The 17,058-nt window shown below is 39.0% G+C and overlaps 2 protein-coding genes across 4 annotated transcripts; both read right to left on the bottom strand.

Moving 5' to 3' along the window:
- Nucleotides 1–648: 648 nt before the first annotated feature.
- On the bottom strand, nucleotides 649–7,233 carry LOC130991755 (ABC transporter C family member 4-like). The gene is made up of 12 exons (XM_057916135.1): nucleotides 7,037–7,233; nucleotides 4,552–6,678; nucleotides 4,103–4,423; nucleotides 3,909–3,995; nucleotides 3,227–3,829; nucleotides 2,981–3,145; nucleotides 2,585–2,879; nucleotides 2,291–2,505; nucleotides 1,854–2,159; nucleotides 1,428–1,491; nucleotides 970–1,209; nucleotides 649–867 (listed from the first exon to the last, which is right to left on the bottom strand). The coding sequence occupies exons 2-12, from the start codon at nucleotides 6,652–6,654 to the stop codon at nucleotides 767–769; spliced, it is 4,500 nt and encodes a 1,499-aa protein (XP_057772118.1). The 5' UTR covers nucleotides 6,655–6,678; nucleotides 7,037–7,233; the 3' UTR covers nucleotides 649–766.
- Nucleotides 7,234–11,094: 3,861 nt separating this feature from the next.
- LOC130991770 (uncharacterized) lies at nucleotides 11,095–17,042 on the bottom strand. Of its 3 annotated transcripts, none has more exons than XM_057916161.1 (13): nucleotides 16,569–17,042; nucleotides 16,190–16,373; nucleotides 15,446–15,514; nucleotides 15,267–15,365; nucleotides 15,050–15,129; nucleotides 14,140–14,938; nucleotides 13,124–13,818; nucleotides 12,697–12,781; nucleotides 12,527–12,578; nucleotides 12,383–12,432; nucleotides 11,685–11,732; nucleotides 11,405–11,592; nucleotides 11,095–11,327 (listed from the first exon to the last, which is right to left on the bottom strand). In XM_057916161.1, exons 1-12 carry the CDS (start codon nucleotides 16,901–16,903, stop codon nucleotides 11,416–11,418), a joined length of 2,673 nt encoding a protein of 890 aa, XP_057772144.1. In that variant the 5' UTR covers nucleotides 16,904–17,042; the 3' UTR covers nucleotides 11,095–11,327; nucleotides 11,405–11,415. The 3 variants fall into 3 exon arrangements, 2 of the variants coding, with proteins under 2 accessions (XP_057772144.1, XP_057772145.1); XM_057916162.1 differs by having other exon boundaries at nucleotides 11,095–11,321; nucleotides 16,569–17,030; XR_009091185.1 differs by lacking the exon at nucleotides 11,095–11,327 and having other exon boundaries at nucleotides 11,550–11,592; nucleotides 12,527–12,573; nucleotides 16,569–17,014.
- Between the last annotated feature and the right edge of the window lie 16 nt (nucleotides 17,043–17,058).

Here is a 17,058-nt window from a genome sequence, read left to right on the forward strand (position 1 = left end):
TTTAGTGGATAAATATACTAAGTTGTATCTACTAATAATTTATATTTTTCAAGCTGAATCACTTGACGAACATGTTCACGAACTAACGAGCCAAATACTATTAAGCTCAAGTTTGATTTGTTTATTTATCGAGCTTCTCTAAATGAACTTGAACGAGCTTTTTTCGATCCGAGCTCCGAATAGTTCGCGAGCGGCTTGATTTGTTTACAGCCCTGTGCATCTCATTGTGTACCATTTTTCAATCTTTTGTATAATATTTTTATCATTTTTTCATTCCATTTCAATTATTGTGTTTTTGTTTAATTTTGCACTTGTTGATTAGAATTTGTTATACTCAATTGGCATATATAATTATTTTTTAATATTAACTTAAAGTATATTAATTAATAATTAACAATTCAGGTTGATAAATCCATAATTATGTTATATTGTATATGATTTTTTTTAACTTCAGCTTTCTACAAATAAATGTTAATTATGATTCATTATAAGTATTATAATAATTTTTTCGATAATAAATAGTATCAAAACAATAATTTAACCCCGAATCTTCTAATTCTTTTAGAAACAGAAATCTACGTCTATCATCAATGACTATGGTGTATGACACAGAATCGATCTTCAAATTTTTCTAGAAACAAAAAGAAAGAGAAAAATAATATACACTTTCTATTATTTTATTTTTTTATAAATTAACAATATTAACAAAAGAAATTTAAAGGTCGCACCACACCACGGTAGACTTGAATCCAAAAATGACAAACTCTCACAATCCAGATGATCTGTTAGCATACTCTTGAACCAAAGCACCAAACAATGAAGGCCTTTCTAGAAGCTTCGATGGACTGTCGAATTCTTTGGTCAGTCCTGTTAAAACACCAAAAACAAATGCATGTGTAAATTAAGAAACACTAGTCGTTGTCATTTTGGAACTGAGGATCTCATCCGCTTATTATAACGAAAACTAACCGTCGTCTATGACCAAAACACGATCGCTGTCTATGACGGTCGGGATCCTGTGCGCGATGGTGATGACGGTGCATGCGGAGAAGTCTTGGCGAATGATCCGCTGGATGACGGCGTCTGTCTGAGAATCAACGGACGCCGTTGCTTCGTCCATGAAGAGAATCCGGCTGCGTTTCAGCATAACTCTCCCCAAGCATAGGAGTTGCCGTTGTCCCACGCTCCAGTTGTCGCCGGAGTCCGTCACTAAATAGAGAACGACAATGCATTGTTAGCCTCAAAACACACGCGCAAATAACAGGGATGGGTTATAGTGAGAATTACACATGAATAAACACTTAAAATTCATGAATCTGATACGAGCAAATCAATATAACACATGGACAACCGTATTCAATTGTGTTATATACTTACATTCTCGTTTTTCACGAAAAATAGTCATATACTAATTTGATCTGTATTACCTGAAGAGTCTAGCTTTTCAGGTTTTGCTGAGACGACATCTTTCAGTTGGCAGCGTTCAAGGCTCTACAGCAATCAAATATACAAATCACTACAAAATATTCAACTTTCAAGTTGATAGATGAAAAATGGGAATAGTCAATAACTATAAAAATTACTCCACATAATAAATCTGAATTAACATTTTATAATTGAAAATCCAAACTTAAAAAAAATGTACTACCATAATTATAGAATAGTCAATCCTAATAATAAATCATGCACAAACAAATTGAAAATGAAATCCTAAAACATGATTATAAATCCTATTTGGAGATAACAAATACTTATAAAATGAAATTTAAACACACGAAAATGAATTTTAGAAAGAAAAAAAAAACTGAAATAATAGTTGAAGATTTCAACAAGGATGGATCATGGATGCATACCTTCCATATTTCGTCGTCCGAGTGCAACCCAAGAGGGTCAATGTTGCTCCTAATGGTTCCTTCGAACAAGACCGGTTCTTGAGGGATGATTCCGAAACGAGACCTAAGTTGATGCAGTCCGAGGTTGCATATGTTTACTCCATCAATTATTATTTTCCCAGAACAAGGCTCCACAAGCCTAAAGAAGACTTGGATCAAAGTAGACTTGCCACTTCCAGTTCGACCAACTACGCCGATTTTCTCACCTCCGTTGATGCTCAGAGATACTCCCTTCAGCACCAACGGAGTGTTGTCCCGATACCTAACCTGCACGCATCAACATGCCACGCCTCGTTAAAACCTACCTCATGGTCCGTTAATCCAGTTGCAAATAAGGCAGAACTCCTAAAAGTTTGAAAGGTGGTGCTGTAGTTGCGTATTGGGAGAATGGGAAGTACCTGCAAGTCTTTGATGTCAATCTGACCGCGGTCAGGCCAATCGGGAGAGGCCAGAGAGTCGAGCTTCGTCCAAGCTGCTTCGGATGGAATGTTTATGAATTGCTTTATCCTCTCCACAGAGACCATTTTGTTCTCAAGAAGTGACCCGAGGTAGACAGTGTAGTATAGTATAGCATTGAGTGGAAGGCCGTACGAGAGAGCCATTCCAACGTATTCTGTTGGGGGAAAAAATGGAAATCAGAGGTGAGATATCTCTTGCAAAAGTTATTGAAGACTAATGAAGAAGTACAATACCGGGTTGGATGATGCTGCTTGGCAACAAGATCATGAAAACGGTGGAGATGCAAAGGAGAAGGCTTCCGATCATCTCCAAACGGAAACCCAACCACTCGTTCGATGCATTGTTGTGGAAATTCATCCTCAGATTGGAGTTCACTCTATCTAGATTCCCTTGAAGGAACTCATCCTGCTTTGCGAAGCAACGGATGGTTGTGGCGCCCGAGAGTGTCTCCGAGAAATGATGGATGATCGGAGCTTTGGTGATCTGCTCGAGCCTCGTCAGCTCACGAGACGATGTGATGTAATAGCCCTGCAAACCATACAGACGATGTTGTGGAAATTCATCCTCAAATTGGAGTTCACACTACACCAACATATGCACACATAGTTGATGTGTTTTGTTGTGCATACCTGATACCATATGTTGAGCCAAACAAGTGGGATTATCAGGAAAATTGTAGGCCAAGTGTATTGACACATTACCACCAACGAGCCGATCAATGCGATGAGTATAAACAAGGTGATGCTCATGAAGAACGGGATCAGAACATCAACATTCGTCTGATCAGACGACGCCTGCAAGTTCAAAACGGAGGGCGCCATCGTTTAGAAGGCCTTGCAGTTACGATACATGCATCACACGAGAGGAAAACTTACACGGCTCAGCACTCTGCCAGACGGCGTTGTGTCAAAGAACGACATTGGAGCGTGCAGAATGCTGTCCAGTATCTGGTGGAAGAAGCTCTGAGCTGTTTCGAGCCCCAAGAACGCGACGAGCAGTGATCTCACTGCCACGACAATGCACGAAACAACAGCTATGCCTGAGTAGACGCCAACAAACAGAGACGCCACGAAACTACGCCCCTCCGAAGTTTCGTATGTGAGCCAGTAATCACTCGACATCTGAGACAGCTGCCATAATAAAGTGGTGATCACAACACCCGACACTCCCAACCATCCGTATGCCTCCGTGCAGTACTGCTTGTACACACGGAGACTCACTCGGCCAGTTTCTCGCTCTTCATCTTTAATGAGCTTGTTGCCGGCCTTGGATTTCCCCGGCTCAGTTCTAGGCGACGTAGGCGCTTCTCCAAGGGGTGATTCCGGTGTGTGTGCGTCGTCTGCACAAGAGGCAGTTGAGCTGCTTCCGACTAGCTCCATGGAGGTGTCGTGAGCTTCTGCAAGTGTGGTGAAATCAAGTTTGGATTGCCGGAGTTCTTCATACTTTCCGGATTGAACAATCTTTCCATCTCGCATTACCTTAACATAAAATCATCACAGATATATATAAGAGTAAATGAATCAAACAAGGAAAATGGAAATGAAGAATCATAGTTACCAATATCAGATCAGCATTGTGAAGGAAATCGATTTGATGTGTGACGAGTAGAACTGTTTTTCCCTTCAAAGCTCCTCCCACACATTCCTGCAAAAAATCGAGCATTGAGGCGTGCTAGAAACCAACAAATCGTGTGATTGAATCAAGTTTTAAGGCCAAGTTTCAAGAATTTCAATCAAGATTTTTGTATAAACCTTATATATTTCAGCACCAGTGTGAGCATCAACTGCACTGAATATATCATCAAGTAGATAGATGTCACAATCTTGATACACCGCTCTAGCAAGCTGTATACGTTGCTTCTGGCCGCCGCTGAGGTTGATTCCACGCTCTCCAATCTCCGTCTGATCACCATGATCCAAGATCTCCAAATCCTTCTCCAGAGAGCAGACCTTTATCACATTCTTGTATCTCTCACTGTCCATTGGTGATCCGAACAAGATGTTTTCTTGAATCGTCGCGTTCTGTATCCATGCTGTCTGTGCGACATAAGCAGTTGTCCCACGAACTGTCACCTGCATAGAGGCCAAAACTATGTGCATTAGGATCACATAGAATTCGAGAAACAGTTTATAATCATAATCTTGATAAGAAAGGCTATAGATTAGAGCTACGCGATTTCAGAGAGGCGAAAAGCTCGGACCTTTCCTGAGATTTTACGAAGCTCGCCAAGAACAGAAGCCAACAAGGAAGATTTTCCAGATCCAACAGTTCCAACAATGGCAGCAAGCTCTCCTTTCCTGACCTCAAAGCTCAAACCTTCAAGAACTGCTTCATTCCCTTCATCATCCCAAGAAAATGTGCCTTCTCTCACCTCGACTGCAACCTCACCACCACACCCTTCTCCCTTCTCGACACAACCCTCCAGTTCACGGCTAGTCAGGTAGCCGTCAAGCCTCCCCAAAGACACAACAGCTTGAGAAACCGAGATGAGCGTCTGTGGGAAGCTCTGAATCGGCTCCTGCAAGATCTTGAAGACTGAAGTCGCGGTGAAAACTGTTGCAGCATCAAGAGGCACGCGGAGCAATGTGGCAGCTCCGAACGTGATGGCAGTCACACAAAGTGGCACGCTCCACAGCAAGATCAAGTTGCCGGAAATGGTATACATGAATTTAGCGAGCCAACCGTACTCTTTGTCCCTAGCAGATCGAATCTTGTTGTAGAAGTGTTCCTCCCAAGCTTGGAACTTGATCACGCGCATGTTGTTGAGCAGCTCGGTCGTGGCCTTCATCCTCACATCGCGGCTCATCATCAGGTTGAACTGGAACGCATTGGTTCTGTGAGTGATTGAAAGAGTTACGAGCATCACTGCCACGACTGCAACCAACGAGACCACCACGGATACTCCTAAATAGATGTACAGCAGCACCAGCGCGACTCCAACTTGAAACGGCATAAGCCACAACGTGTGCAGCTGATACACTAAATCAGAGAGCTGCTGGCAATCAACAGCCATGTAGTTCACAATCTGGCCTACTCCATGAGCCTGCCTCGAGGAGCTCGACAGCTTGAGCCCTTTCTGATACAGAGCAGTGATCAGAGTCGAGCGGATCAGCATCCCTAGCTTCTGGGACAGGAAATTGAACTGATGGGAACTCAACACTTCGACCGACTTTGCAACAAGTAGTACAAATACTAATAGGAAAGCTTGATCCAAGTTGCTTCTATCTCCGGACGTGAAACTGATGAAACCTTGGATCAAGACTGGCCCAATGTACATGACAGCCAAACGCACAACGCAGAGGAAGCCCGTGAAGGCGAGATCCTTCCAGAAACATCTAAGAAGCATCGTCCTTACAGGATTCTTGGAGCTCTCACTAGGCTTAGGCCAATGCTGTTCGAAGAGCTCAGCCATTTTTTCAGCTTGATGATCAGGTGGGAGCAAAGGTACATCATCCATCTGCAGTGGAGAGATGTACCCTTTCTTCAAGATAGGATTCATCCAGTTCCACATTGCTCGAGAGATCAAGGAAGCCGTAGCATAGCCACTCAAATTATCAGATAAAGAGGATTCTTGTAGTTCTTGTCTCGAGTTTCCATCAACATCTTCTCCATCATCCGTCCTAATCCCGGTTGATCCCTTGATGGCAACGATAAACAAGAAACTGTATAAAGGGAAGCTAACTAAGGAGAGCATGTCATCCACTTCCATATCTTGACCAACATCCTTATTCGAGACTACACGAATGAGAGCCGTGGCAAATATCAAAACAACAAACACAAAGCTGCAGCCCCAATACATCCTAAGGGGCAATGGATGTGAAACAGCTCCAAATTTTCTCTCATGTGCAATGACAACCAAAAGCACTACATTAGCCATTGCTTGAAATAAGTCGAATAAAACCTCTACGCCATTCCATTCGGATCTCACCCCTCGACTTAAGGCCAAAACGCAGACAGCAGCATGGGATAAAGCCAAGAGAGTTATCACAACAATTGTAACTTTAAACCAAAGAGTGACTCTCAATCTCAAACTACAACTATCAGCTCCAAGAAGAGGTTTTTCAAGAAAGTTGGAGCTCGAATCTCGGCCTACTAGGAATCTACGGTACACCCTCTTGAATGCTAGTACTAAAAGGGCTAATACAAGAACAAGATCAATGGCCAAAAACAGAATCCTCTGCGTACACGGTGACAGAAATAGGAACTCTAACCACCTCAGTATCATCGAAAACGAGCTCGAATCAGAAGATTGAGCAGTGGAGATGGAACAATCGGTGGATGTTAGCCATGACAGAGATGACATGATTTTTTGCAAGAAAACTCCTGACTGCATATCAAGAACAATCAAACAGAATTGTCAAGAGACATAATAATCACACAAACACTTACTACTACTACTACAACTTAGTTGAACAATCATTGCAACATTATCCATTGAAATGATGAAGAATTCGGTTTGATGTCATCCCAGAAAAAATAGAATACCAAAGATTGAATCTTGCTCATAAAATAACCGAATAGATTGGGCGGACGGATTTTCTAATACAAAAGGGACAAATGAATCTGCTTAAAATATAATTTTTCTAACTGCTTGTGTGTGAAGTTTAGTAGTGTAGAGAGTTTTGAGGTCGGCATTTGCATTTTCTCTGAAAGAATATTATCCAAGAAAGAATCGGAAAACTTACTTGCAGTATCCCTTTCTGCCGCCTCCTTGTCTGTTTTTCTTCTTGAACAAAACTTTCGTGTTCCAAAATAGATCAGAGAGAGAGAGAGACACTAGAATCTTTTATAATGTAACTTAATCATTAACGAGGCGAAAAGATAATAGATATGATCAGCACTCACATGGGAAAATCTATTATAAATATAGAAAAAATGATAACAGTCAACTCCACATGAAGCATGAATGCACGATGATGAAGCAAGAAAAGGATGGTGTTATTTATTACTCCGCATTAAATATCATTTAAATTTCGAATTATAATGGCATTATAAAATATAGTATTTCGATTTATAAAAAATATTTATTTAAATCTTAAATTATCATCTCTTAAGGTTGCCTCCAACAATGAAGCTAGTTTCTAGTTTTTAAATTGTCACATGCCACATCAGCATTAGAAACTCACCTACATTTTTTTCTAACATCTCCTCCGGCTCCAACAATAAATCAATTTCAAATTTCTTATTTTTTTTAGGGTCCCACCACAATACACATTCTCTTTATATATTTATATATATGTTTCCTTATTAATTTTATTTGCATTATTAATAATATAATATTTATATATTTTGGTTTTATTTAGAATTTAAAATTTTGTATTTTAATTATAATAAATTAAATCGACTTTATAATTATAAATAATTAAAATTACATTGCTAAAATTTAGCCGTTTAACATATTGCAATTGAATCAATTAATCCAATTGAAATTAGCTATTTATTCTTTAATTACAAAGCAAAACAATAAATGAAAAAAAGAAAAAGAAAAAGAAAAAAAAACAAAACAAAACAATTAGGCGAAAGCATTAAACAAATGAAAAGGAAAAACAATTAAATGGTGAAAAGCTATCATTTCGCCGGAAAAAAAGAAAAGGAAAAAGAAAATAAAATGGAAAAAGGTTAAAGAGGGGCCCGCATGTGTCAGTTTGAAGTAGTTCCAAGTTTAAAGAAACTAGAAAAAGGCACGTTGGAGTCACCCTAACTAAAATTTTCTCGTGTTTATTTTTCGACTCCTAAAATACTAAAATAAAGTATTTATTAAAATCTTAAAATATCATTTATTTTCTCGATGTTATCCTATGAACTCTTATCCTATTGTAACTCTTTGATCCACATCCAAAGATAATAGACGAGAATAATATATTTCTAAATCTGTGTTCATCAAGCGGCTGTTTTAACTCAATTATATATATTTCTTTGTAGTAAAAGACCGAAATCTATCGATTTATATAACACAAATTCTCCTCTGCACCTGAGTGCACGGTGCATCCGATTGTACAGTGTCATTTCAATAACATGATAGTGTTATTTAATGTTAGTGTCATTTTAATATAGTGTTAGTATCATTTTGTGACAGTGTTATTTATATAACATGATAGTGTCATTTGTAAAATAAAATAATAGTAGTGTCATTTTCAAAATAGTGTTAGTGTCATTTAATATAAGTATTAGTGGCATTTTGCACCCGGATGCACGGTATACCCGGGTGCACAAGAGACCACCTCTTTATATAATGATGTAACTATTTCAGATTAAAATTGTTATTGGAAGATGTGAGAGCAATAGACTTCTCACATTATTTTATTGCAACTATGAAGTTGGATTAATTTCAACAAAATAATATAAGTTCTTCTACTCCATCTACTAGAAAAATTATATTTGGCGAGCTGGTAGTTCTTTTAAGCTAGAAACCCGTTTCAAATTGTAATCGATTTTATGTGCTGTTAATTATGTTAAATGGTTACTTCTTTCGCTCATAATTTTTTTATTATTATTATTTTGGGATGTCCACAAAAATTGATCAATTTTTATTTTTAAAAACTTTCTATCACATGGTGGATCATTCTCTTCACTCCTAATATAATTAATTGTTATTATTAAACCATTTTTAAATAGAATCCTTTCTATAATTACTATACATTAATTATTTTTATTAAAATTTGCATCCATTTCTTCTAGAACTAATTTTTATTGATGGAGATAATATTATTTTAATGTGACACTGAGTCAACAATGGCAACTACTAAAAAGAAGTGAAGACATCACCCTTCGTCCAAATAAAATAAAAAATAAAAAAAATGGTGTCGCCAAAATAACTAAACCACATCTACTCATATCTCAAATTGTTACTTTAATTTTATTTATTTATTTTTTAATGAGAATTAATAATAGTTTTTTATTTTCATTCTTAATCGCATATTTTAAGTCCATGTTTGATTGGATAATAAGTTAAATCATTATTCTTTTTTTTTTTTAAACGAAAAGTATACTTGATATTAAACCAAATCAGCAACAGCAATATCCGAGAGCCAGTCGGGAAAACCGAACTTCCAGATCATTACATCAGAGACAAAAACAGAATGACGAGCAAGCTCATGAGCTGCTCGATTAGCTTCACGACGAGCATGAAGAAAATCCACAACAACAAAAGTTTGAGCATGAGAAAAAACTTCCCAAAGATCATCACAGAGCGAATCCGAACCATGGTGAGAGTCTTGAAGAACGTGAATGGCGAGCAAGGAATCCGTATAAACAACCACAGGACCTGTATCATTTTCCAAACAAAACCCAATGGCAAGCAGAAGGGCGTGAAGTTCACCAAGCAGGACCGTAGCTGTATGGCCAAATCTCTGACATCCAGCTGCAACAATTTTCCCAAGCGCATCACGAAGAATAAAGCCCATCCCCACTCGTCTACCCGCATCGTGATAGGAGACATCCACATCAAGCCGCAACAATCCTTGAGGGGGAGGCTGCCAAAGGCGGGAACCTTCCCTCGGCAAAAGGTGCTGCTCAATTAAAACTTGTTGACAAGCTTTCTGGAACGTGCTTAACATGCGATCCCCCACCATTAGATCCAGTTCAGAATCGCCAGATTTGTTCTCATGTTTGATTTTTTTTTTTGATCGGGCAAAGTCATGTTAGATGTTAGTAGTTAGTTCCCCATCCACTCCAAGAATCACCTTATCTCTCCATTCACCAAACTCCACCTTATATCTCCAATCACCAATTCGTTCCCAAGAGGGATCGAACCCGGATCACTTCACTTTAGTGAGGACCCGGTGGCCAGTGGGCTAAGCCCCCTGGTTTGTTCTCATGTTTGAGAGATAATCAAAGTGTAATTTCTTTCTTTTGGCGAGGGACAAATGTAGGCAATCCCAAATACATAGCATGGTCGACAGTTTCACTGATCCCAAGAATCTCCATCACCAAATCAATATCTGGGGGCCGCATATTGGGACTGAAAGATATAGTAGACTTCTCATAATTAATGATTTGTTGAGAAGCCTTTGCATTATTCTTACTTGATGCTAATCCAAATATCCAATAACTCAATTTATTATCTCTCAAAATAGAGGAGAAACAAAGAAAAGATAATTCTTTACTAGTGATTCATTTTCATTATTAAACGAAAAAACTCAAAAAAAGTAACAGTTTATTTGATTTCATTCGTCCGTTTTCAATTGTTATTTTAATTATTCTCGCAAACTTCTTCAGGTCGTCGGTCGATATCATTCTTGGTCCTAGCCTGCCACTTATTCTAGTATCTATCAACTTTTACAACATTATTCATAATATTGTCACCTTAATTTCACAATTTCTACGATTCAACTAGGTCTATGGGTCGTAGTCGTGTTCGAGAAATCGTGGTGCCAATGAACGCTTTGTGTGGAAAATAGGAAATAAGACAAAAAGTAAAGACTTTTTTTTTTTTCCCTTTTCTCTAATGTCGCAATCGTGCCACATTTAAAAAGAATAGAATACGAACCACATAAGATTTCGATGATTAAATTTCTTGGGAGTCTTTCGTAAGATTGTATCCCAAACCCAAATCCAAACACCAAGACACTTGACTCGTGACACAATTTCACACAAGTTCTCGTGTTTAACTTTTACAATTTGACCTCTTCTGGCAACTAAGGGCAATACACTAGAATACAAACACAATAAATTACCATACCTCGTACCACAATGAACAACGAATACGACTTTGGAGGATTCACTGTGACTATTCACACCTTAATGGCACCAAGCCAACAACCTTATTTTTTAATTGAATGATATAAGGTGTCCCATCATATATATATACACATAATCCCTCTAACCTCAACAATGTAACTGCACAAGATGTAAGAAAAAATAAAAACTGGCTTACATAAGTCCTCGAGATAATGTCAGGTACTGTATGTGCTCAGCTATAGATGCAACTCTAAGGACAAAAACGAAACTGAACTCGCTCCAGCACTCCACCTGAAACTAGAGACGGAAGATATGTAGTAGCATCCTTAGTGTGGTGAAAATTTCAAGCAATACCATGAGGAGCTAGTAATAACCTTAAGAAGAATCAGATAAGCTGCACTACAGCTGCAACTCGTAGGGTTCCATTCTGGAGTAGATCGCCGAGCTCATCGAATAACAATGCTGTACGCCAGCCCCATCCCTTTGGAGCTTTTGGCAGAAGCGTGCCCGTTTGTTTATAACTCCCAAAAACCATCACCTCTCTCTTCGACGGACATATCAACTGAAAGTTCAAAAAGATAGAAGCAACTAGTAAACAACACGAGCCAGTTAACTAATGGTACAATATCCTTGAAAACAGTCTTGTGACTTCACCTGATATCTAGCAGTAACTTTTTCCCTAGAATCAACGTACATATGAACCTGATATCACAAGACAGATAATACAGTATGAATTACATTGCAAAGACATGTATGGTCAATTTAAGTTACTTAGAGAAGAGAAAAGGAAATTTAAAATGCAATTATGCAAGACGGGTGATATAAAGGTTCAAGGTTATCCAACAATTTTTGCTTGACATTATAATCGGAAAGAGGCATATAAGCTGACACGGTTAAAAAAGTTGGTGGTGACAAAATTTTAAGACGATAAAATATCTGTCTTTTACCGTATCATAAGATTGCATTTATCATAATTGTGATCAGCAGTGACAATGAATTTACTCAATCATGAAATAAGTAAGATACTGGGAAGTGGGAACTCATAAGAATACAACAACAAAGTGTTTATTCAACTTTTCTAAACAGCACATAAGGGAGGATATGGAAGCTCTGAACAATAAGACGCATCTGTCCATGAACATCATTGGTAATTTTTGTTATTGGTGTTTCACGGAATTTAAGGGGATTCCATTTTAGATGTTATTGCCTAAGTTCTTATTAGAACAAGCTTCTCCAAAAATGTTAAAATCACATTTCAGCCAATGACATGGTCCCAGTAATAGAGCACCAAAATGTGTTTTAGTCTTGTGTTTGCAGCCCAAAATGTATCATACAAACATGACTTTGAGTACCTTTCTGAGGGGATCATTGATTTCTGCCTTGCGCCGATGAAGAAACAGGCCTGAGTAACATACAATACAAGAGAGACAGCATTGGAACAAGGCATTCCTTCAAAGATATAATTTAGTCTGATACAAAAGGTCTAAGAAAGGTACCAAGTGTACGACGTCCTTGTGGATCTTCATCACTGAAAGCCTGGACACTAACCTTTGAGATCAAAATGATAACAAAATAAATAAATAAGCAAAAAAATTAAGCATACTAATCGATGAATAATTACAAAGCAATTTTAACAGAATTGAATGAGAAAATGTGTTTGCCATACCTTCCACAGGGAACCTGCATAAAATGCTTCAGGGGAGTGCTTGACTTGGCCATCACAGAGTCTATGCACATCCTGAAATTCGACCCTGAAAAACCGGCAGGCGATGATAAGAAAATATACAATTACTCTATTCCATCAACTATGAAGTATCAGTCATTTAGATATTTCCAAAGTTATACATAAATAAAATAAGTCAAACATGGAAGAAATTTCTTCTACTGTAATGCATAGGTTCATCTTCATTCGAGAAGAAAATTGAAGAGGAATGTATGTCTTCATTTTTCTACAAAGTAAAATTGACACAAAGTAGATAGGGCCAGTGAACCATCATCGACTGTTGAAACATCGGTCAGATTGTATTACCATGAGATGGCAGGGACATTCTTAAAAAAGCAAAATGGATGTGGCAGAACAAGGTATGACTTACGCAAAACGAAGCGGCGGAAAGTGATTCAAAGGTGTCTTCAGGTCCAATGATATAGAACTATCTGCATTCTCCCACTCAATCCCCATGGCATGCTCTGGTGAGTCTATCATTTGCATGGGAATACCACTAGTAGTTGACCCAGGGGTTAAAGATCCCACCTGCCTGCTCTGCTGACCTGTCTCAAATTCTCTTCCTAGTTGCACCTCATGCACGTTATTGACGTCATTTGATCCCATACTGAGCCCAACCAAAACAGTTAACCCATCCCCAGCAAGGTCTACATTGCTGTCAGGTCTGTTATCTGGTCCATCATTGGCAGGAGCTTGCTGACTGTTTCGGTTGCCAATGCCAAATGGAACACGAGAGAAGACATAACGAGTTGGTGGCCAAGTAGCTACAGGCGCAAACGTAGTTCCACGGCCAATGCCTGCCAGCCCATCAATAGGGCCCCTGTCATGTACACGAACTGGCCTAAAGAGGCCGTTTCTTTCCCCTTGAGCAGAACTGTTGAGATAGACATGCCCAATTTCATTTGGGGGAAGATTATTGTGCTCATGGTCTTGCATGTAGTATCCGGGTGCAGTAACTCCAGTTGCGTATCCATATGGCTGTCTGCACATACATGCAATACTCACGCGACAGCAATTTCTGCAGGTATCAGCACCAACTTCTTGCACTCTTTGGCTTAAGAGCATCTACAAAATGCAGACAATAATGAAAAGCAGTTCCTGAATAAATGAAATTGCTTCTAAGAAATTATAAAAAAAATTCAGTACACTGGGAACACAAATAAAATTACCAAAAGTGGGTACCTTAGCAAATTTAAGTTCCAAGGATGCAAAAAGTGTAATAAATGTAGTAAATGTTAAATACTAGCTTAAATAACTGAACAGAATGAGCTGAAGCCAGCTTAGACGGTAAGAGAAACAAGTAAGCCAGAAGTATGGACAGTTCACATTGTCAACTGAGTATAGACTTTATTAAACGACGGTATATGCAGGAAATCAGTAATATACCTGCAGCCATAAACCATCATTGACTGCTTTGCAAGGGAAGCCCATTTCTTCAAGATGTTTTCTTGCATTTAAGAGGGCCTCAAAAGACATGTTACAGTATAAAAGAGAGCCACCTTCAAAAATGTTAACAAAAGAATCATAGTCTTCTCTGCTCATCCCACAGTGTCGTTTTAGGCAACGCTTTACCTCTCTTCTTCCCACAGTCCTACCACCCCATGTCAAAGGTGACATGTTACATCTTTCCCATTCATTAGGCATCAGCATATTACAGGAAGAGTTCAGTGACATGCAGTGTATTTGATTTCCTGGTGGCCAGCTCCTGTTAATTTGGTAGCATGGATCACCATCCGAAGGCCCTTCAGACGCCAAACCACTGCTTGCTAATTCACTCTGTCCAATAGTCGAATAAGAACATGAAGCACTAATGTCATCTGCATAAAGTGTATTGCTTGATGAAGGTTGTTGACTGCTGCAATCATAAGTCGACTCCAAATTAGATTCACCATATAATGTTCGGGCTTCACCAAAGTTGTCGACATTAGAATGAGAATCCACTATGGAGTCAGCAAGCTCCACCAAAATTTTACGAGCAGTGTACTGGCCTTCAACTTCATCTTTTGATTTTCTGCGCCCTTTTTCATTTTCCAGCAAACCATTAGTGCTTTCATCACCCACATATTTTCTGCTTACTCTTGAAGAATCAACACTAGCTATGACCTCAACACCTACACTGTCCTGCTCATGATGTTCTTTGCAAATTGTACCTTTTGCAAGAAGAGTGTGTAGTGCCAGTTCAAACCTTCCCGAATTTTGGAAAAAGGAAAAAGAAAGAAGGAAAGAAAGAAAGAGAAAATTAGAAGATATTCAGCCTTCCTAATAACTTCTAAATTACTTCTGCAGTTCTCCTTACCGTTTCTCTTCATTGGGCACCCATAACTCATCTGAGGTGAGTAAAGCAAGCAATGTTTGAGAAGAAAGTTTTGGGAGGACCTGACACAGATAGGAGAATCTTAGAAGAAGAAAAAAAAGGAAGACAAACTACTACATTCTGACACCACTCATAAGGTAAAAGAAAATAAATCTCTAAAGCTAACAGCATTACAGAATCAGAAGATTGGCACATTTACCTCTTTCAATTCCTGAGCACCACTTTGACAAAGGTAGCCCCAACAAGCATTTCTAACACGTTCCCCATGTGAGCCATAATCTTGGCTCTCGGCAAACACCTACATAACAAAGAATGTGATTCCATTCTAAATGCTTATATCAAAGAGCTGAATGCTATCATAACCAAAAGGATTCAAACCTGATAAGTTAAGAAGTTGGTAGACCACAATTCAGCAATAATGAAGTCTGTGCAAATAGCACATAAATCCTGCACATAAAATGTATTATAAGAAACTATCAAGGCACTGCACATTGTGGTTCTTGATCCAAAATTTACAACCGAACAATGTCAGATCGGCAATCAATATGAGGCTTGCACCAACAATTTATCAGTTACGAATGTGTTTTTCATGATTGTGGTGTAAAATTCTAAAAAATATTAAATCCTTATCTGTTGATTGTTTTCTCTTTTTAAAAGGCATAGGAAGTTCATGTGTACACTTTGGGATGAGTACGTGGGCGAAATAGAAACAACATTATGTTATCGAAATGAGAAATCAAATATCATGAATATTCAAATGTGTTGGGCCAATATGTACAAATCTGAGATTCAAGTTTGCAACTAATGTAAAGTCTCCAAATTTTGGTTGAACAAGGACTTGGCATAAATGAACACTTCTAAACAAAATGAATGAAGCAACATTCCTGTAGAACTAAGCACAAAATTTTACCCAGCTACACAAAGAACAGGACGTATTTGGTTATACAAAGTCAGTCCAACAAAAGAGGTAGATATCCACAGGGGGCAACCATAAATGTTTATCACTCTAAATTCAGCAAGATCATTTGGCATGATCAATGATGAGAGCGATAGTTAGTTGATACCACTCACAGGTCGTAGCCAAATCCTAATTGATTTACACATTTGGTTTCCATTAGTTACCTGAAGGTCAAGAAAAGAAGCAGCAGCTAGAACGCGAAATGCGTTATTGTCATTAAGCTTGGGATAATGACCATACAGGTAGGCCAAAGCTATCTCCATTGCTTCACCATTTACATTGCTATCATCCACATTCAGGGTTAAAACTGGAGCATTGGCCTCTTTCCAAGGGCCCTGGAGCATGTTCCTAAGCGATCAAGTTGAGGTTATTGACAATTAAGGAGAAAACTTGCTAGTGAGCTGAGGAATAATTCACTCTAACAAAACGGGAAAGCAATAAACACAGAACAACTGCAACTTTAATCCGAACCTCAATAATTAATTCAGCTCCGGAATGAAGACATGCTTCAACAGATTACACTTTTCTGGAATGAAGACGTACCGAAAGTAAGAACTCCGGGAGAGTATGAGGCGATGGAGGTGATAGGTGGATCCCATGGCGTTCAGAACGACGTCGGAGAACACGCCGTTATTAAACCCTTCCAATTGGATGTGATCGCAGAGCGACGCCAGGTTACAATCCAGCGCGGCGCGGCGCATCTCGCCTCCGCCGCGCCTCTCCCCGGCGCTGCTGCTCTCGCTAATCTCCGAGTGGGAGTGCTCCTTCGTCATCTCCACCGGCCCGCCGCCCTCGCCGCGGTGGCTGCGGTGGTTGTATCGCCTGACGGAGAAATGCTGCGGTTGCGATGCCAACAATTGAGGTGGCGGAGGCTCCATAACATATGCATACGATGATTTGTATGTACAGATGCAATTTCGGTGGAGAAATTTGGACAGTGAGGATGCATGCGATGCAGAATTGGTTTGCAGATTTTATGCAGTGGGGCATTTGATAGTGTAGACGAAAGCAATTGAGGAAAAGTTGGAATTTG

The sequence above is a fragment of the Salvia miltiorrhiza genome, chromosome 7 (assembly GCF_028751815.1).
Source record: "Salvia miltiorrhiza cultivar Shanhuang (shh) chromosome 7, IMPLAD_Smil_shh, whole genome shotgun sequence".
NCBI lineage: Eukaryota > Viridiplantae > Streptophyta > Magnoliopsida > Lamiales > Lamiaceae > Salvia > Salvia miltiorrhiza.